Below are 22,317 nucleotides of genomic sequence, written 5' to 3'. Positions count from 1 at the left end.
ACATTCCCACAGCCTTGCTCCTCTCTTCAGTTGTGGCCCTGCTGTGAACTGGATCAAGGACAACCCAAAAATAAAATATGGATTTTTTTTTTTTTCTTTAGGGCAGGTACATTTCTTAATGCAGCTCCCAGTGCAAATACAGAACTAAAAATGTCCATGTGAGTAAGCAGGGCCTGCTACAAGGGAGTGAGCTAAAGAAAGGATAGCCAGGGAAGGAGAAGGAGCAGGCAGTGCTGCAGGAGCAGAACTAGCTCAAAGATTTCCTATCAGTTGAAGTCCTGAAAAGAATCTAGATTTTGCAGTCTTGACACAGGGGGATATTTCAGAGTAGGTTGGTGGCACTTTGATTCACACAGTTCACCTGCCTTCACCAGCAGTGTAGTATCTCTATTTGCTTTATATCAGAGCAGCTGTTTGCCAAAAATTAGAAATATGAACATTAAAAATTATGGTAATGACCATTAAAGAAACTGTTCCCTTCAGCATACAACTTCCCCTTTCCCCTAAGTCAAAAAGTTAATGTAAGCACAGATTGAAATCAAGATTTCTTGTAGAAATGTTATTAATCTTGGTGTCCTTGAGGTGCTGAACGGGATGCCAGTAATATTCCAGGGAATGACACCAAATATAGGATATTCAATATATGAATATTACAAATTGCTTTGGTACTCATGTGAGTTCAGGTTTAACTGAGGTGGCACTGAATTCACATTCTCTGAAGTGCTCTGTCACATCCAGGATTGTTAGTCAGAAATATGGCAACACTGGCCCTTGCAACCTTTCAGTGCTTTTGATTCAGAATAAAAAACAGATCTTTTCTTCTGCTGGATCCAAAGCAAGTGTAATCATTGTCAAAATGTTTCTCTTACAGGAAAGTAGAATTTATTTCTCTTATAGCCTAGTATAAAATTAAGTAAATGGATCAGCAGTGTGTAATCTGTTTGGACTTGTGTGTTATTTTTCTCTTAGGGGTGAGACTGACCTGGGGTGCTGAGAAATGACCCAGTAAAATAATTCATAGTCAACTCAGATTTTTGTGGCCAGCTAATGATTTGAGAGCTGGTGTGGTATATTGAGATATTACTGGAAGCAGAAATGAGATTATTCTGCAAATCAGACATAGTTTGTGAAACAAACAGGACATGATTTCAGTTACTTTTTAAAATTAGAAGCAAATATATTCTCCTTTACAAGAAAAATGTAATCCTGTTGTTCTTTCCTCCATGCTTCATGTTAGACTATTAGGCAATTTCATGATCATAGTTTCATCAATATAAAGTCAGTTCTAAACCAAATCCCACAGAAAAAATGAAATGTCTTTCCCACTCTTAGATTCACTGACATTTTTATAAATGCTCTAGAGATATGCTGCAGTGATATCCAGATGTATTTTCTGTTTATTTTGCTGAAAAGTTACTGCAGGACTTCAGAAAAGAACAGAACATACCAGAACTATGCTCCATATTATGCGTAATGTAGAAAATTGCCAAGCTTTTATGAAATATGTTTATCATTTCTTAATGTGATTTATTTGCCTTGTGTTTAGAGTATTGCATGGTAAAGTTTATTTTGTGCATATACTTTTTATTTTACTAATATATTACAAGTCATATCTCAATGACCCCTGTACATTTTTCATGCTGTCTTACTCCCAATGGCCTCTGTGCATGTAAGTAACCTGTCAAGTGACAATGCCTCTTTATTTGCTTCTTACTGTTTCCCTTCAAGAACTCCTTTTCTTTTATTAGCTAGTAACACAGAAGCATTGAAGTTCAGTCTTTAAGTGTGCCCTGTATTCCTCCTGTCTTTGTATATTAAGAAATTAATCCTTTTTCTTTTGCATTTGAGGACCCCACAATCATTAGTTAAATCCGTGTAGACTGAGACACATCTTCTCCATGCTACTACTTTGTGATGAAGGCGTTAGTATGTGTCATTTCTGATGTTTGCTCCTGTTGTTTGTATCTAACATAATGTGGTTTTGTTCAAGAAGAAAATAAATAATTGATTTTTTAAAAAAAATATTATTTTTCAATGGAAAAGACATTTGCAGGCTTAGGTGGTTAGCATGGTAAAGCTAAAGGTTTAGCATGTTGTAGATCATTATTATGAAATGATTTATTAATTTGTTTAAGTACTGTGAAGTTGCAATAAGGACAAGAGTAAGAATTGCATTGTGAAATGGAAGAAAAATATGACTAAATTCCTGCTTGTAGTATTTGGGGAAAGGTTGAAAGAGATTCTTCTTTAGGATGAAATTCAAAATGCTTCAAATGGACTAGGAAGTTTTCATACCTGTATCTTTTCAAGGCCTTAAAGAGTTGAGGGTGTCAGCTGGCTGATTTGTAGTTTCACCAAATTGAAGCCACTGGACTTTGTCTCTCAGGTAAAAAGACTGGCATCAAATTGAAACACTGAGAGATTCCCACACTCATTCTAAAATTGGATTGGATATAGCTGAGGTGGATACACCACTTAAGACTTGGAAACACTCAGAGATTCCATACTTTGGATGGAGTCTCCTCCCTCCTTTTCATAGTGTGCAGAAATACAGAACTGAAAAATCTTGTTCATTATTCTGCTCCACAATTGCTGGTTGCTGTAATCTTTACAAATATAAATAACTGCCTCCTGGCTGCCTCTTTCATTAGAATTCAGCAGGAGTTAGCAGAGATGATATGTTACTGGGCACAGGAGAAATAAGCTGTTATTAATGAACAAAACTTGATTTGTCAATCGTTATATTCCCTGGCAATTGACAACAGGTTGATAGGCATGATGGAATTCATCCAATTTCAACTGCAGTTGAAATGATATCTGAAATAATACTTCTACAATTTTTCCCTAAATATGGTGGAGGTTCTTTTCTGTAATGCCATCATTAGATTTCTTCACTTTTCATTAGATTTCTTCATTCTGTCACAAGTTTGAAAGGCGTGTCAGTTTAATTAGCACGTGTGTTTAAAGAGAACTCTAATTACAAGTAAATGGTGTGGTTTGAAAGAATAAATACCAGAGAGTATTAACAATGTGCATTTCTCATAGATCTTGTTAAAACATTGTTATGAAAGTTTCTCTATCTTCAGTGTAAATAGATGTTCTCATGTTGTATTCATGTCGGTCACTGTCTACAGATTTTTCTTTAGTATTGCTATTTCTTAGGAATGCAAACGTGAATGGCATGCTGTTAGAGCTGATTTTTGTGGTCTGCTGAACACTGCATGAAAGGACATGCAAACTTTGCTGAGCATCTCAGTAGCTTTGTTACTGCTCTTAAGAGTTTTTTAAATGAACAATCTTGTTAAAATTGCATAAGGAATGAATGGTTTTATTTTCCGTAACATGTTACTTTGTATTATAAATCTAAAACTTGATAAAATTATAATTTGTAGTGGGGGTTTTTTTGTCACCTTTCATATGCCTTTTTTCCTTATCCTTTGGGATTTCTTTTGTGTTTTAGTGTTTGATCAATTAGATCTCGTCACATATGAAGAAGTAGTAAAGCTGCCAGCATTCAAAAGGAAAACACTAGTCCTACTAGGTAATTTTCAGTTATTTTTCTGAGCACAGCATCATAGTTTTGAAGCCCTTCTGGTGGAATATTTCTGAATGATTTTTTTGTGTTGTGGATCAGGTGCGCACGGTGTCGGGAGAAGACACATAAAAAACACACTCATCACAAAACATCCGGACAGATTTGCTTACCCCATTCCTCGTAAGTAGCAGGCTTCAGTGTGCTGCAGAATTGTTTGTGTCCTCCTTGACAACACCCCCCCTTGCTCTGCTGCCTGGGTTCAGCTCAGCTGAGACAAGTCCTGCCTTAAAGGTGGGAACTGTGTAGGACTGGCTGCGTTTCTCTTGCTTTTTCAAAGGGCAGAGTGGAAAGTAACACCACTTTTGCATCAAATGTTCCTTATTAATCTCAAAACTTCTTGTTAGACATACTTCTCTCTACCCCAAATGTTTGTTAATTTAGAATGAAGGATAAAAGGTTTCTCATTTTTAGCTGTGTATAATTCCCATGAGAAAAAAATCTGAGCTGGATTAAGAGGAAACCTTTAGTGTTCTAAATACTTCACACAGCCAGGTCTTAAGGACTGGTATTGCACTAAAATAACTTTAAGTTTCCAGAGATGCCACTGAGTAAAAGAAGACAGTTAATTTCACTGCTTACCAGTGAGTTGTTATCAAGAGCACAGAGGTGTTTTCCCTTCATGACAATCTCTATCAATACCCTGCAAGAACTGCAGATCCCATTTCATGATCTCTTGGAGATGCTTCCTTTTTCCTCAAGCTAAGCACACCAAAACAAGAGCATCCAGCCCCTACCTGTCCACTCTATTTCAGACTGACCTCAGAAAAGTCATACATGGCTCAGAAGTGACACTCATTTAATTTTCTTCACAGAAAATAGTTGTTTTATCTGCAAATGCTTTTAAAATGGACTCACCTTTACCTTGATGAACATGCCTTAGGTTGCCTGCATTAGGTTCCTGCTCTGTGGAAGCACTGAAATTGCTTCACTGATCTTATAAGACTAAAAAGATTCATTTTCTGCATTCCTTTACAAAACCATGGTGTAGTAGGGAGCTTTTGAGATGGACTGTAAATTGGATGAGGAGTTTGGGAAAATGCTTTATGAAGAAATTACCTGCATACTGAAAACCTGATCAAAAAGATCAGGTCACACACAATGGCACTTAATTCTAAAGGTTAGTAGGCCATACTTCTCTTACAACATAAGTCTATAGAAGCAATATTCAAAAAGTATGTTATTCCTAACATGCCTTCACCTCTCTTGACCACAGGTAATCAGGTTTTTAAATTGCTTTTTAGACTTACCCTTATCACAGTCATAAAAACTAAAAAAAAAGGAAAATGCAGAAATGTTTTTAGGACAGAAGAGGATTTAGGAGAAATATGTTCAGTAGACCCTAGAGACTCTACTCCTGCTTTTCCCAACACATATCCCTCAAACTTCTCCTTTTCCCAGTGCCTGTCATTCTGCCTGCCCCATACTTCATTGCTCTGTATGTGCTTTGACAGGTCATCATTCAGTGAGTAAGTATTGATAACACAGTAAAAAGAAACCATATATAACCTTAATATTGCTTCTGTACTAAAATATTTTGTATTTTCAGACACAACCAGACCTCCAAAGAAAGATGAAGAAAATGGCAAAAATTACTACTTTGTATCACATGACCAAATGATGCAGGATATATCAAACAATGAATATTTGGAATATGGCAGCCATGAGGATGCAATGTATGGGACAAAACTGGAAACAATACGAAAGATCCATGAGCAGGGACTAATTGCAATACTTGATGTAGAACCTCAGGTAACTAATTAGAAGTGTATAAAAATGGGACTCATCACAAATCCTTCAGCTTTATTTCACTGAGATGTTTTAATTGATTGCACACTAGGTAAGTGCTGCATAAAGTGATGTGAAATGAAAGTCTTTGGACCACCAGGACTTCAGTCTGTGGAATTCTCTTAATCATATGGTTAGAAGAACACAGAGGAAAAAGAAGAATCAGGCTCTCAAGAAACACTAATAGTTTATTTATTCATTGTAGAAAATCTGTAAAATCCTGATACATTTCCTATGAAACATCTGTGTAGTCATTACTTTCAATTCACAGGGATCTGTTTATATATTATCTTAAGTGAAGCAACGTGAATATAGACAATTGTGATGTTTACATTATTCTAGCAGATGGAAGGAAATGGGAAGAAAGAAAAAATTGTGACTGGTGTTATCTGCTTAAATTTGTTGACTTGTTTCTTCTTTGTGAATGAATTCAGGAAGTTCAAATTTTTCTAAGAATTTCCCAACAGAAATGAGATACCTGACTAAATTATTTAACACCGTTCAGAGTAGGATGGTGTGGTGTTGTTCTTAAAAAAAAAAAATCCCACATTTAACACTGTTCAGGGCGAGCACCATTTGTAGTTCAGTAGTTCAAATGGAGCAGCTGTTAACAGCAATCTCTTGATAAACTTTTTCTATATGCATTATTCAAGAGCTGTACTATTCTCAGAAGTGATTTTAATCTTTGTTAGAATATATTTACATTTGGTAACAGCTGCCTTTGCCACATTTCCTCCAGCTCATGTCCAGCAAGCCATTTTCCTAACCAGCTTCCTCATTCATCCATCTCAGCTCATTGAGGGCAATGTTTGTGGATTTATTCCTGGCTGTCTTGCACCACTTGCCTGTTCTCCCTCAGGCACTCTTAATTTTATGGGTTTTCTTGCATTTCACTTATGGGGTTTGTCTCTTGTTTGGAGCAGGTTGCAGAGGTGATTCCTATTGGTGGGTTTCAAGCAGCTGAGATTTAATTAAACATTTTAGCTCAGGGAAAAGGGTGGATTGTGGGGGTTTTGTTTTGTTGGTTTCTTTAAAAAGAAAAAGCTTTGAAGAAGACAGAAAATGGAAAGAGCAAAACCAGAGTGACCTTTAGTGGTCTGACTTTATCTTGTTCATTCTTTTGAGTCCAGCTGAGATGTTTAACCCACTGCACTTCATTAGAGCCTGGATCTGTGACAGAGTTTCACATATGGCAGCTCTGTGTCACTCAGTTCATTAAGGCAACCCTAATGAGAACTCTTCTCTTTTGCACAGATTTGGTTCAGGAGACTGGAGCTGTGTTTTCTGCATTTAGTGCTATGCTCAGTTTTTAAACACTTCAAACTTCTCACATCACATTTTTATTTTTTAAAGTAATAATTTTATAATAATAAAATTCATATTCTGATCAATATTCTAAAACACAGTTGGATCTTTTCCCTATTTATGGCATGACTGAATTTTTTTTTTACATGGTGTTTCATTAGTCAGTTTTAAGGTAAACAGAATTCCACACTCTTTGAGACTGTATGGGGAGAGGCACTCTGAAAATGCTAAAGCTTTTGCTGTCTGATAAACTCATTTTAATTAAGGGTGAATATATGTTTTGACCACCAAAAGTGTAAAATAATAGAAAAAGTCAGGGCTCTGTATTACTAAGGTCTTGATTCCAGTTGAAAACAAACCCAGCATTGGTAGATCATGAATTTGTGTCTTTTGCTTGTGTGACTAAGCTTGCTTCACATTAATTGTTGGAGGTTTCCTCTAAAGTATTCAATTTTTTTTTCCCCTAGGCATTGAAGGTCCTGAGAACTGCAGAGTTTGCTCCTTTTGTTGTTTTTATTGCTGCACCTACGATTACCCCAGGCATTAATGAGGTATGGCACGTTGCAATCTAATGTCCTGGCAGAGACAGAATTAAGGATGAGATTCAAATGTGCAGATCAGATTCTTTAATTATTTCCTTGTCTGTAAATGAAGAGGCAGAAAATTTAATAACAGCTTTATTAAGTTGATTGACATACATTTATTGTTCCTAAACCAATAATTCAAAATGTAGGCTTCAAGAGGAAGGATCCATGTGCTATATTCTAAAAGTACCTATTCTTTTATTTCATTCCCTGCTCCAGCTCACAAATCATCAGCAGAAATTGCTCAGTTGTGAATTGCAATGCCAGCACTGATCCTACCTTCAGCTTTAGCATTTCCCCTGCACAGCAAATATGTATCAGAAATAAGCTTATTATTTTTGACGACTCTCCTCTAAGAATTGGAAGCTTTGACCCAAGGGGAAATTGCTTATGGAATAATGCTAAATATTTATAGAGGTCCACATCATACATTTCCTACTTAGTTTTTGGAGGGTATCTGCTCTGCAGAGTGATGCTGATTTTAAGGATACCAAGCAATTCTGGATTTAGCTGACACCAAGGCAAAACTCCGTTTTAACAAACAATTTTCTCAGTCTTCCTTAAACCATCATATTAAAGTATTTAATCTGTTGGACTTGATCATAAATCTGTTCCAAATATCCTAGATGTCCCCTTGATCATCAAAACACAAAGTCAGAAGCTGTGTCACTACAGCAGGTTTCTATAGAAATGTAATTACAATATCATAAGCATGAAGCTATGACATGACTGAAGAGGCTTGCAGGAAAAGAAGGAGCAAGACAAACGAATTTAAATGCAAATACTCTGAATGATTATTCAAATCAGAAGTGGAAATTGAAGAATTTTGGCCTCAAACTGGAATTTTAGTGACAGCTGAGGCATTCTGCTGGTTCACTATGATACTTTAGTGGGCTACTTTAGCTCTAAAGTGGAATTTTGTCAATTTTTAAGCACCAGTGCTGGAACAAGCAGTGAAAGAGGGGTAGGAGGGGGAAGAAGGCTCTGTTCACTTTCACAGCCTTAAGTTATGTCATTTCATTGTGTCTTAGGGACCCACACCCTAATGGTACAACCCAAGAGTGTAAAAACAAAAATCTCTCAGCAAAACACACCTTGGTGAAATGACACTTTATGTAATGGCTGGTGTGATGCTGTGGATTGGTACAATCTTGATAAAATACAGCATTGTGTCATCTACACTGAATTTTCCTTTGTGTAAACCAATAGCATTGCATCAGGTACCTGTAAAATTATGTAATTGCCTGGGCTTGTTGCCTCCATGCCTGTCTCAGGTCCCAGATAGTCTTTATTTGGCCTGAGTCATTTGCCAGTGGTATTTAAATTTTAATCTTGCAGTTGTAGGATGTAATACAGACATACTTGGGACAGTTCTTGTGAGGGAGAAAACATTCTCTCTCATACACTGGGAAGAGAACAGAAATGTGCCTTTTATAGTAGTGGGGGGGAAATACTTCATGCCAAAGAATTGGTAGAAGTAAAGCATTATGTTCTAAATACTTGCATTCGTGCTGTAAAACCTGTCTTTATTTTAAGCTCCTGTAACAAAAGTCTCTGAGCCCACAGGGTTTCATCCAGGCACATGAATAGCTGAGCCAAGGCCACATTTTCAAAACCTGCTAAGTCATTAATCAGTTAAAGTTAAGGAAAAGGAGGGGCCTGCAATGGTAATAGCAACAGACCTTACCCAAACACAGCATCCTGTTTTCCAAGGTTTTCTGAGCAGATAAGCAAAGTGTGTCTGTGTGGTAGCAGCCTGCAGGGCAGCAAACAAGGGTGAGAATTATGTGTTTCCTATTTTCCATTCATGCTGCTTTTTTGAAAGAAAATTCATTTGCATAATGAGTTGATCCTTTCTGTTGATCCTCTTACCCTGCCTCATTTTATTTTACTTGTGTTTTTTGAGAACACTTCTGTAAATGACTGTCCTTTTTTCCTCCCCAAGTTTTCTTAAATTTCATCTTTGCTTTTCTTTTCATTTTCCTGCATTCGTACTAATTGTACATAGCTGCCAAAATGGTGCAGAAAACTGCCTGTAAGTACCAGCTAGGGGCTCACGAGGTATTCCTGGTTATTGCAGTAGTTCTAGAATGTAGATATCCTTGTTCCCATTCAACATTTTTGCCACTGGAGTCAAAATTTAATGTAATAATGACTTTCGATATCTGCACTAAAATTATCTGCAAGTGAAAAAAGAGGCTATGGAGTAATACTTCTACTCTTACAGATGTATATCTGAACTTTGTGGTAAAATCAGTGCAGAGGCCTGATCCTATCAGTGTCTCTCTTGAGACACTTTAGCCTGTAAAAGACCACACAAAATGTGTCACTAATCAAGGCCCACACAGCAAGAGTCAGAAGACAAAATATTATCCTTTGCAGTGAATACAGCACTGCACCATGAGCAGTGCTGCAAAGCACAAGACCAGTGTAAATCCTACAGGGAATCTCCCAGAGTGCACCCACCTGTCTAATCACAGAGGAAGCTTAAATCAGATGGTTGTTGTGCTAAAACAGAGAGAGGAGAGAGTGGATCTGAGAACCTTGGGGTAGTTCCTCTTTCCTCCTGCTGTTCCCACCTCCTTTGCCCAGACAGCAGCAAAGAGGAGATCTCGGGTTCCATTTGTTTGATGCAAACCTCATTGAGCCAAATTCTTCAGACTTTTAGCTGTGCTTCCTCCCTTCCTACAGCCAAAGAATAAAAGGAATTTTTCTTAGGAAGTATGGAGCTCACCAGCTTTTTAAATTGTGAATTTCTTTCTGTTGAAGCAAAACTGGCAAAGGCCTGATGGTGTTTACACATTATCCACATATCCCATTAAAAGGAAATAATAGTTATTTGTTGGGCTGGGCTTTGATTGCCACAAGTGGCAGCTGTTTGTCCTATGTACTTTCAGGCAAAAAAACCTCAGCTCTCAGAAAGTGAGGATACCATTGGTGGCCTTTGTGTCCACATGGGGGTATTTCATGGATAAAGCCATGTTTCACTCCTTTCAGCCGTGGTAGAAAAGGACAGATTAGGAAAGTGAATCCTAAGGATTCACTAGGAGGAAAAAGTCTGATCCAATAATGGACACACTGCAACTAGACCCACCTAAAATTCCTATTGTAAAGGAGCTGAGGGGAGAAGGAAATGCAGATGTTGTGCTCCCAGATGTTAATTTTCTGAAGTTGTGGTCATTTGTTTGTCTGCAGTTCACTGAACATTTTTATAAATACCTTCTTTCTTGACACTATTGAGAACACAACTGCTGAAGAATTTCCTTCTTGGAACATAATCTGGGATGTTCAGCATGCAAAACTTAATTAAGACATTTTAGAGAAATTGAGAGGAACTTACTACAGTAAATACTTTGATTACAGCTGGCTTCAAGGATGAATTTTGGTATTTTAAGTCTTGCAGACTCAGAGAGAACAGCCAATGTACATGTACAAATGTACTCTTATCACAAACACAGATGAAAGTTAGGCTCAGAATGAAACAAAAATCAAGAGCTTTGATCTCTTTCCCTTTTGCTGAGCTTAGGAAAGTCTGAACCTATTTGAAACTTGTTGCAGTGGCCTATCCCAAACTCATTACTGCCTGTTTAAGTATATGAAAGAAGTAATGATTTGCATTTCCAGCAGGCTGGGAAATTTAGGTACCCAAATTAAAGACCACTTTGATCCCAGTAAAGTTGGATCTAGGAGAAGCTAAGTCAAAAATACTGAAATTTAATGAATTTTTTAAACACTTCATTTTGTGGAATCTGTGTGTGCAAGGTAGACTTTAGCAGTTGTTTTTTTTTTAAGATTAGATAGCTGTAAGATTTTCAGATTTTCACTGTCAGTCACAGTAAGATAGGTGCTGTAGTGAAAAAAGTCCATAGCTGTAGGTAAAAGTAACATTTATGGGAAATCTGAATAATAATTCAAAATCTGCATAAGGACTTAACAGTTCTAAGGCTTCCAGGGGCTTTTCAGGTACTGGTAGCCCTTTGTCATGAGATCAAAACTGTTTTCAAGGTGCACTATGATTTGGACAAGACAGACTATAAATGCAAAATTAATTTTAGCTGGATACATTTAAAGCACTGAAAATACTCTGCATGACAAGTTATTGACCTTCCTTTATAGGTTAATTTAAGCATGAAAGGCTTGATGCTCAGCTGATACAAATTGATGTCTCTTTTGGAATCTATGAGAATTTGGAAGTTTACCTAACCAGGGTTTTGGTTTAAAGACACTGGGCCATATGAAATACTCCACAAAAATATTTAAAGCTAGTATTGATCCACATTATTCTTTTTGCTAATAGCATAAATTAAATTTGCACACACTGGAATTTTCTACAGTAGTTCCAAGAGTTGCTGGTGGTGCAAAATGGCCCATACAGAGAAGATCCCTTGTACAGAAATGCATGTGAGGAGTATTTGCCTGACTTGGAATGAAATTTGTAATAATTTTCAAGGGAAGACAACCACACCACACGGCCCCCTCCCCATTTGAGGCTTCAGCTTCAGGAGATAAGCAGAACTGTAACTTTGGCAGAGAACTTCTCCTTCCCTGCAGCAACGAAACCAGCCACTTTTGGAGGAGAACTGCTTCAGAGCAGGTCATTTCCTTGAGGGAACTTGAAAGCTGTTGTTCCACAGCTGTTTGTCATTATAATTACAAATACTTGGGAAGCTGAAACAGAAAAAAGTAAAGGTGGAGGTCATTTTAACAGCTGGATGCAAATCTGTTTCCAGAATAATTTCTAGCAAAAAAGCTTTGGGCACAGTGGCTGTATTTCCTGCAGTCTAAAACTCTGTTTACAAAAGTGTATCCCAGCTGGTTGATTGAGTGGAATAAGCCTATGGGTACTGCAGAGCAGCAGGAGTCATTTTGCACAATATCCACCCCAAACCTGTGGGACAGGAAAGACTTGATTGCTTTCCTGTGGCTATTTCAAGGTTCCTGAAAACAGCAAATGGGTTTGTTAGGTTTTTTTAATTAATAAGGAAATTTGTAGGAAGAGAATTCAAACTTATAATTGCTGCAGAGCCCTGGGACCAGAATCTCCCACTGAGAAGGGCTGGAAATGCCCTGCTCTGAGATAGAAACCACAGAGTGATGTGGAGTGAGAACTTAGCAGTAAACTGTCATTAAAGGAAGCAGACCCAGAAGATGGGTGTTGAACAGAAAACATTACCAAAACTGGGAACAGCTGATACCTGACAGCCTCTCCCCCTCCTCCTGTTCCTCGTGTTCTCACTGGGACATAGGTCCAATAACTCTTACTTGTGCACCGTGTCTCATTTATTCACATGTGATTTCCAAGCTTCCATCCTCTCCCTTGCTTTTCTAACTCTAGAGCTGTGTTTTGTCTCCAAGAATGTCAATAACCGAGTGCTGTTTGAGTGTCAGCTTCCAGAGGGAAACCTTTCTGTGCCCTTTCTCCCATGTGATTCCCATAGCTGTAGGTGGGAGAGCTAAAGCACCTCGACTCCCTGAGGCCTTTTCTGCCCATTTCCTTCTCAGCTGAGAAGCTGTTGTAGAAGAGCACAAAACAATCCCAACTTTTCTTTTCTCTCTCCCGTTTTCTCTCCTGGCTGCTGAACAGGACGAATCCCTTCAGCGCCTGCAGAAGGAATCCGAAATCTTACAGAGAACGTATGCACACTACTTTGACCTAACAATTATCAACAATGAGATTGATGAAACCATCAGGCACCTGGAGGAAGCCATCGAGCTCGTGTGCACAGCCTCCCAGTGGGTCCCGGTCTCCTGGGTCTACTAGACCGGGAATGAGAGAATTGAGGAGAAGAAAAAGAAAAAAAAAAAAATCTGTCATTACTGGGAACCACCTCATACATGGAAAACCTCTTCGTTATTGACCTTGTGTCAACAGGTCTTGGCCCCTAGAGACTACCTAGATGTAGTGTGACCTAAAATATAATTATTGTCATGTCTGAATAGATAGGAGGAGGGGGAAAAAAAGATGAAACACTAATTTAAAGAGACAGTATCTTTTTTTTAATCATTTCTCCTAAACTTCAATAAAATGTATCTTTAAATGTATGTATTATTCAGTCCTTTGGAATGTTATATTTTTGGAAATCATAGCTTTTTATTTCAAGGGCCCCTAAAAACTGCACAAAATAGATGCTGCTTTCTATAATCTATTTTAATAGTAATAATAATATGATTCTGTTACCTTAACTTGGGGGTGGAACACTACATTCTTTTTAGAGTCTGATTTTATGGATTGGAATACTTTGCTTTCCTTTATTTATTTGAAGTAATTAGTCTAGTGGTTACGAAACAAATTCATAAATTTTAAAGGCCTTTTTTTTTGCGCTTTTTTTTTTTATTTCTCTCCTAGGCTAGTATTTTTAAGTACTTTTGTGTAACATCCAGATAACGTGATACTGTCTCTTTGAAGAACTCTGTAAAAGTTTTAGAAATTTGAAATTGGGTCTTGACTCTTAATGCATGTGGACAGTCGCAAGCGTTCATGCCGTTGGTGTATCTGTGTTGATAAAACCTGTAATCTACAGCAAAGTACATTCCGTTCATGGGAACACGTACCCAAGGGAATAAAGCAAAATATTATTCTGACTGAGTTGTAAACCTATGCACATCCCTTGCATTTTGGGCAACTTTATAAAAAAAAAAAAAGAAAAAAAAAGAAAAACTGATTTTTATTAATAATAATCATGTAGTGAAATGTGTTTGTAATTTTGTCTCAATTTAATTTGTTGTAAGGTGGGAGGGGGCAATTACTGGTTTCACCATTTCAGATCTGTGTTGTCTGAGAGTATTAACGTTTTAATTAAGTTGAAGCAAAGAAATGCTGATTTTTAATATGTATGTAATTGTTTAAAGATGCACACATTTTAAAAGAAAATACTGTGCAATGAAGAAACCAGTTTAGACATTGCGATAAACTGACTATTCCAAAAGACTCATCTACAACAGCCCTGTAAATTCCTTTAAAAATGGTAATTGACTCTACAGTCTGACCAATTTTTTTTATTTTAAATATACTTCCTTTTATGTGTTCAACAATTAAATGCTTTTGGGTCCTTCATTTCATCACAGGGAGTTTCAAGAGCAAATCAGTGACTGGTACAGTGAGGAAAAGTGTCTTAAAGTCTGTAAAGGAAGCCTTTGTAGGGGCAGAGCCTGCAGTCTGTCCCAGGGGCTCTGCTCCTCCTGGACCAGCACAGGCTTCCTTCCACAAAGTTGGAATTAGATCAGAACCAAACAAAAAAGTGTAACCATGGATTGACCTGGCACTTCATTTCCCTCCTTCATGCTCTCGCTGGCCCACAATTTGCATTTTCTCTGAAAATAGTTAAAGGCAGCAGGCAATGCCACCTCTTTTTAGTTGTCAGAAACACACTGTTCCTTAAAATTACTTCTCCTCAAAGTTTGGTTGGCTGTGCTGTTGTATACTACGAATTTTAGTGTTGACATTAAAATGATACAGTGATGCCGGATTTTTCCTCCAAGTGGAACTTCCAGCTGGAATTGGTCTGTGGGCTGTTCCAGCTGTTCAGGACCATTGCACCTGCAATCAGAAAAGGCTTCTCAAAGTTGAATCTTTCTCACGGAGGTAATTCTGTTGCTGATTTTCTCCTACCTACTCCTGCAGGTTGGGTGGTCACATCTGTTTACAATTCTTGTAAAATCCACAGCTGAAATCTCAGTCTGGCTGTGTCTCCTCCCACCCAGCCAGGGCAGGGAAAGGTGTTTATTTCCTGCAGCTTTCACAGCCTGGCTTGCAGCCCACAGGAGGGAAATTCATCCATCACTTTGCCCCACCTGTTGAATGCCCTTAATGCCACAGCTGGAATCACAGTTCTGTGTCTGCATCCCAAAACAAGAGCTGTACCTGAGTCCCTTGAGTTTGTCGTTTTGTGGGAAGTAATGGATAAGAGAGCGTGGTCCTCGTGTGCACGAGAGGCAAATGAGGGAACTGTCAGAGTAATTGCAGGTGCTCATCTGTTCTGGGTTTGGCCCCAGAAGAAGGGGATGGTGCAAAGTGTGAACTGTTTAGTGAGCAAGAGGTAATATTTCAAGTGGTTGTGTGTCCTTTTGTCCTGGGTGAACCATAGCTGGTGTCCTGTTGCAGTGGTGAGTCCACGCTGGCTGAGCTCATGGAAGTGACAGGCTCATTCATTCTCAGAACTACCTCTTTTCCCAGCAAAGCACAAAGATGGGAAGACCTACTGAAAATCAAGAAGTGGAGTGTTTCTGATATTAGAAATAAAAACTTCTCTGGTGAGCATTGGTGTCTGACTTCAGTGACACATTTTTCATCTCACATGTTTATGGCATTGAACAGGTGAAGTAATTTTGATAATTCGAGTATAGTCCATCATAAATGTTTTAACTACACACTTTTGACTCTGTTAATGTGAATTTCTTGGAGTTTCAGTGTATCCAGTTCATAAGGAAAGAAATCTCACAAGGCCCATGAGGGTGCTTCTGCCTTATGTAGATGACAATAAGTAGTGATTTAATGTAACTCCTACCTTTTCTTCTCTTACGTGGAACTACTGTTCAGTTAATGCTATCACAGTAGAAAGACTGACCTGGAGAGCTTTGTTTCTTTTATTCTTGCTGTATAACTTTTTATCAAGAGACAAAAACTAAAGCACACAGTTAGCATCCTGTCTTGCCTCGTCTTTACCACAGTCTGTTTTCCTTATAGGAAACTTCGGTAGCAAAAGATTAAACTGGAAATCCCACCTAGGCTTTAAGTTGAGCAGATCCACAGCACACAGTGAGCTCCATGAGCAGATTTCAGCACAGTCCCAGACAGAGCAAGCCCTGGACTTTTCAGTCTGTCCAATCCTCCCACCCTGCTCAAACCCTTCTGAAGTGTCTCGTTGTTTGTGTGGTACATAGAGGGCAAAAGGCTGCAGAAAGTGAGCTGGAAGCTTCACCTGCAAAGGGAAGGCTCGTGCAGGTGCAGAGTTGATGTTACAGTTTTTTTATTTTTTTTCAATCTCCAAGTGGAGAAAGGTCCTCCTGGTACTGTAAATATCACTGCATAATTTAGAGCACCTCATGGACTTCTCTAAATTTATGCTGAATGTGACCTCAGAAGCAGCCCTGGGATTGGGAAGAAACAAATGTTTCTGTTTGCCCCTTTTATACTTTATTTTTGTACAGGGGCTCATAGATTTGTAAAGAAAACTTGATCTTATCAGTATGCTGCCTCTCAGTCTGACTGATGCCTGTGGTTTCACGGTGTTAAGTTGGTCCAATAAATGTTCATTAACCTCTGCTTCCATTTACCTAATAAAAGTACACTAGGTTACTCACTGTCTCAGAGTGGTAAGATTATTGCATGGAAATGGTAGCCTAGTTTAGACTCATGGCCACTGCCAGATGGACATTCTTAATCTCATCACTAAAACCTAATTCTTCCATGTGTTTTAGCAGTGGTTTTCTTTTTACATGGTTTGGTCAAGAACAATGCTGTGCCACTCACCTCTAAAAGAAAACATCAATACCTACCTCAGAAACTTCACAAGGAAGGCTACTTGGTTGATTTTGAAAAGACAACATAGAAGATGAGGTGTTGCAACTTGAGTAACACTGGGCTGGTGTGTATAGTCCAAAAACTGGGCACTAGAGCCACTAGGAAAAGCTCATGCATAAACTTGTATTTGTTCCATTTTTTATTTATTTCTATAAGGAAATTATTTCAGAGTGCTGTTACTTAAAGAAATACTTGGAAATGCTGCCAGAGCTTCCAGGGGTGCTTTGCAAATCTGCATTTTAATCCTAGATGCAAATAGTCTTCAACAACTTTAATGAAAGCTGTTAGAACTCAATTTCAGGCTTTAAAATACCTGGTAGAAAAGGATTTTTGAAAACTACAGAAAAATATATATATTTCCTGACTATAGTAAAAAGTTACCTGTTTGTATAAGCTAAATTGACCGAGGATAAGCTAAAGCAGGCACCATAAAATGGTGGGTTTTTTTTATGTAAAGCATATTAATTTCCTTAATAAGCCTGGCTCTCAGACTACTTTCTTCTCTACTTTTAATGAGCTCAGAGATTGTCATAACTCTTACCAAAGAAACTGCTACAGATTATGTCAAATAGTCATATATGAAGCAAAATATTTGCACAACAGGAAATACATCATTGACCAAGAGAATAGAAGTAACTTCTGAATAATTCTGCCTTGCGTCCACACCATGGGGACAACTGCACAAGCTTAGGGTAGAGGACACTATTTTCACTAATGCTACACAAAAAAGACAAAGCCATTTCCCACATTTAAATGTTTACAGTATTGGGGGGGGGGGGGGGGGAGGGTGCTTGGTGCTTGTTAATACAGTAAGTGCACCTATACTAATTTTTACTTTCTTCCCCTTAAATGATTTTTAACAGTCTCCTGCTCTAATCCTCTGAAAGCTGGACTAAAGCAATGACAAAAAGCTTCTTGACTCCTTTCAATTCAGCCTCAGAGTTAAGCCTCTTTCCCAGACCTGTACGTGAATAAATAATTAATTCTTACCTCAGAAATACATATCTCAGTTAAGATTTTTGGGCAAAAAGTTGATGGTTTCTCATGTAATCTTAACCTTTCTAAGCACAAATAGTGGGAGGGGGCGTGTTTATGCGTTTCCATGTATCCTGCTCAGTCTCTTAGCAACTGCCATGGAACAATCAAGAATATTAAATCTGGCCACATCTCTGTGTTCTTATTAAAATAGAGCTTGAGCCTGCATTTGTGTTGTGGAAGATAGCTGAACTAGTAGCTGTATGCTTGAAGGAATTCGTGTTGATTATTAGCAAAGTAATACCAGCAAATTTTCCCTTAGCAGCAGCCATAGCTTGTTTAATGTCTGTATAGTGGAAGCACCCATGAGGAAGGGTAGAATTTGCTTATTTTTAAGTGTAGCCCATCTCAAAACTGGAATGTGAGTCTCTGCTTCTCCATTGTTGGCCATCCAGATGGAGCCCTCAGCATTCTTCTCAAAATGTAAATAGATGCAAAATAACAGAATTGCCTCATACTTGGATCCATCTTTGTGTAACTGCGTGGGGAAGCAAGATCAAAAACTTGATTTTAAAGTGCATTTTCCTACCGGTCAGAAAATGTGGTTCATCCCTCAGTATTATTTGGTATACTTCATTAAAAAGGTCTCTAAAGGTTCATGCAAAAGCAAAGCCAAGGAAACCTTCTGTGATCCATGGCACACACTGCAATGGTCTGGAATTCCAGTTCCAGCAAGGAAAAGATGTCCCTTCCCTCTAAGGCAGAGCTCTGAAAGGGCTGAAACCCAAGCACAGCAAGATCTTACAATGACATTTCAAGACCAGCCTTTGTAACCTAATCAAGGCCTGTTTTAGCACATGGACTGGGAAAATGATGTGGTGAGGCTCTTTGGCTGGAGCTGCCACGGGTACAGATGGACACCAGGAAAGAAACAGAGCAGGCAAAGAAAGGCAGAAGAGAAAGGAGGACACAAAGAGCGCTGAGCTGAGAAGGCGGCACTCTGAAAACCGAAGTGGAACTTCCTGGAAAGGAATGGAACAGAAATAAAGAATTTGATCTTTTTATTCACTATTTAAATACGATTTCCTCTCTTGATCACAAACCTCCTTCTGATAACAACAACCATCCAGTATGGTTTTCAGAAGGTACTTGGTTCTGAATGGATGTTGGGGGCTGCAGGCACCACGAAACACAGAATGTTGTTTTTCCTCTTTGTAGCAGCAGAGGACATGATGAGGCACCAGGAAGAAAAGAGCACCTTGTGTTCACTCTTCAGTAGGATGTGGGGAGGCAAAAAGGTCTTGTGATCTCTGTAGCTGTTCCCACAGGGATGTGAAGGCTGATCCCAGACCCCCAAGGGTCACATTAAGGGGTGCCTTCATCCAATGATCACTCAGTATTGAAGAGCAATATGAATTTAAACCATACAAAAAGTTGGTTTGATTTTGTGGTTGTTTTAGGTAGGGTTTTTTGTTTAGTTTTTCCTAAGGAGCAAAGTATTATAAGTATTATTGCCCTCTTTCAGAAAGCCACAATCCAGCTAATGAAAACCTAAGCTTCTTGCTCAATAATTTGTGTAATTCTTTGTTTCAGTGATGCATTCCAGTATCAGTTGTACCGATTTCTGATAGGAGAAGTTTTATTGACAGTGTTAGCTACACTTCTTAGAATTCTTCCCAATCACACGCTTTGTTTTAAAGGTCTTGCTCTATCCACTAATAGAGAATTTGGGGTTGAAATTTATTTTAAAACCTTTCATTTCATATAACATGTTTTGAAGTTATTGCAATGAATTGAAGCAACCTTCTATGTAAACAAAATTAAAAATGGATGGGTCTGTCAGGTATCCATTCATATTTGGAGCTTAGTCTCCACTAGCCTTTAACAGAAGCAGGAAATTGCCTTAAGGAAAAGAAAACAACTTAGATTAAAGAAAAGCATATATATGGAAATAAATTATGCAGAAAGTTGAACTAGTTGAATATTAGATTATCTGTTTTGGTTTCATTATATAGCCTTTTTAAAGGAAATTGTTAATTTAATTAATTAATTAATTAATTTTAGTTGTTTTACTGCAGATAGCTAAGCCTGTTATCAACTAGCTGATTCTGCCTTTTTTGTTCCTTTTTCAGATTTTCTTAGGATATTGGGTCACCAGACTTAGTTTTTAATTCATGCATTAAGTCATTCTGAACAATAAAAGAGTATTTTGAGACCCACAGCAGAAGGCAAGAGTTCATTTGTAATGAACTTGTAATGGAGTCATTTTCCTAGAGAATTTGTGCAAGATTTGTCCCTGGAGGTTTTAAAAGACTCACTTGGATAAAGTCCTGAGCAGTCAGGCCTGATGTCAGAGCTGACCCTACTTCAAATCTGAGATCTCTAAAAGATATCTTCTAAATGAATTATCCTATTTAAAAAATCTGAAAAAATCAAAACTATTACTCAGCCATCTTCAGTTCATGTGAATCTTTGTACCAACAAAACCACATAAATATGAAAAAAAAAATATTGTCAAAAAGCACTTCAGTATTATTCTAGTAACAACTGTAGCAGAGGAAATCCAGTTACTGGAATGGTAGATTCCAGTCAATGATAATGGAACTTGTCTTCATATTTGTTTATATTTAATTATTCATATTTAGATTATGTCATTATGCTACTGTAAGTTAAATAGAGACTTGTCCAGCAGGTATTAAAATTTCACCCCAAAATTTTAAAAACTATACAGCACTATATTTCTTATACCAAAACTAACTGCAGTAAAAAATAAGAAATCCAAAACCAATCCACAAACACAGTAAAGCTCAGCAATAAAGGTCTACAAGAAGGGGGGAAAAAGGAAGAAGTTTTCTTTTGCTTTGACAGAAGTAAATGTAAACAGGAACTACTCTCATATGTCACTGGTCATTCAGAATTGCTCCAAGAAGTGAAGGACTGTGAAAAAAGCACACATAACACATTATTCTCTCCAAAGCATGATGGACTTGAGGCCCTAAGCAAGAGACAAGATTTAAAGTCTTCATATTAAACTTGGCTTAGAAATTAAGATCGGGCAAATGGAAGAGAACATAAAGAGCTATTTTCAGTAAACATTAATGAAATCAACCTAATAAAACACAAATAGCTGCGGGTAGTAAAAGAAAGAAACTGGGAAGTTCTCAGAGTACAACAAAGCATCTTTGATGCAAGTGAACTATTAGAGATCAGAAATTTTGTAAATTACATGGAATCATTGAATCATTGAAGTTAGAAAATACCCATAAGTACATTGAGTGCAAATTTGGACATCAATATATCAAATAAACCATTGTTCTAAGTGCCAGGTCCAGTTGTTTCTTGAACACCTCCAGAGATGGTGACTCTACCACTTCCCTGGGCAACCATCCCGATGCTTAACCATCCCTTCAGTGAAGAAATTGCTCCTGATATCCAGCCTGAACCTTAGTGCAGCTTGACCTCCTTTTAAAAACTGCATTAACAACAGCTTTACTGCTGGCTGCTCTCTTTTGATCTGGCCAAGCCATGTATGTTGCTGGTTTTTTCAAAAGTTGTGTATGTTATGACCTGCTCTTTTATTTTTAATATCCTAACGTCACTGTCTTTGTTTTACTTGCTATGACAAACCTCTTTAAAAAAAGGATAGGATACTGAATTATATAGAAGTATTTGGAGGAAGAATGCCCTGTATTAGCCAGTTCCTTTTCCCATAGAGAAAAATAGTTTGTTCCTAGCATTAATAGGCATATTAACTGTGGTTAAAAGTGAGGCAGCAAAGCAATGGTAAAACATATGTTACACATGCACATCTTTTCATGCAGCTTCACACATGCCTCATTTACTCTCGTGTTTCAGTAGACTTCCATTACATTTGTAGTTTTCAAGAGATACCTAATCTTACGGTGAAAAAACTGAACATTCTGAACAGGTGCCAAGCAATTTTAACTAACACTGCTTGCAGGTAGGTCAGATTTTAGAACCTGATATGACAATAGCTCCTGGTGTTCTCTTGATAAGTTGCAGCTACACATTAGAGCAATTCAGAGCTACCAACCTAAACATGCCACAGGTTTCACTGGGAGATGAGGCAACCTGTTATGAGCATGTTTAGGGAAATTCTTACCTGGAAAAATCGAGGGTCTGCAGCATGTACATGAAACCTTTAGGTGGTTTTCCTAAATTCCTTAAAAAAAACACTGTTGAGAGAAAAGTCCTGAAGACACGTGCATGCAGTCCTGAAAAGCCTGCTGCAGCTACCATGGCTTGAACCAAGGGGGTTGCACTAGATGACACTAAGAGCTAATTTCCAACCTAAATGACTCTGTAATCAAAACCAGAATTATCAATTGGAAATATTTTAATTGGAATTAAAGTTCATTTAAAAGTAAGTAAAAACTGCTGCTTTTTGTCAAGGATGAAAAAAGTCATTTGTGGAAGGGGGCTAATCCACTAAATGATTTTTCAGATCACTTCAACAGTTTTCTGCTTTGCATCTGTACAACCAAGAGTTTCCTGAAATTAGTTCAGAGCAAGGAGGTGAAATTACAGGAGCA

General features: G+C 37.9%; 1 protein-coding gene across 5 annotated transcripts in view; it reads left to right on the top strand.

Moving 5' to 3' along the window:
• Positions 1-13,145, top strand: part of CASK (calcium/calmodulin dependent serine protein kinase) — a 183,846-nt gene extending 170,701 nt beyond the window's left edge. For 3 of the 5 annotated variants that reach the window (XM_062515189.1, XM_062515186.1, XM_062515187.1), the window contains 5 exons: positions 3,461-3,541; positions 3,635-3,715; positions 5,142-5,344; positions 7,153-7,236; positions 12,854-13,145. In XM_062515189.1, coding sequence (XP_062371173.1) covers positions 3,461-3,541; positions 3,635-3,715; positions 5,142-5,344; positions 7,153-7,236; positions 12,854-13,030 — 626 coding nt within the window. In that variant the 3' untranslated portion in view covers positions 13,031-13,145. The remainder of the gene's footprint in view (positions 1-3,460; positions 3,542-3,634; positions 3,716-5,141; positions 5,345-7,152; positions 7,237-12,853) is intronic. The other 2 variants (XM_062515191.1, XM_062515188.1) reach the window with 1 other exon arrangement.
• Positions 13,146-22,317: the final 9,172 nt, after the last annotated feature.

Source organism: Cinclus cinclus, chromosome 2, assembly GCF_963662255.1.
Source record: "Cinclus cinclus chromosome 2, bCinCin1.1, whole genome shotgun sequence".
In the NCBI taxonomy this organism is placed as follows: Eukaryota; Metazoa; Chordata; class Aves; order Passeriformes; family Cinclidae; genus Cinclus; species Cinclus cinclus.
This window is presented reverse-complemented; position numbering and strand designations above follow the sequence as displayed.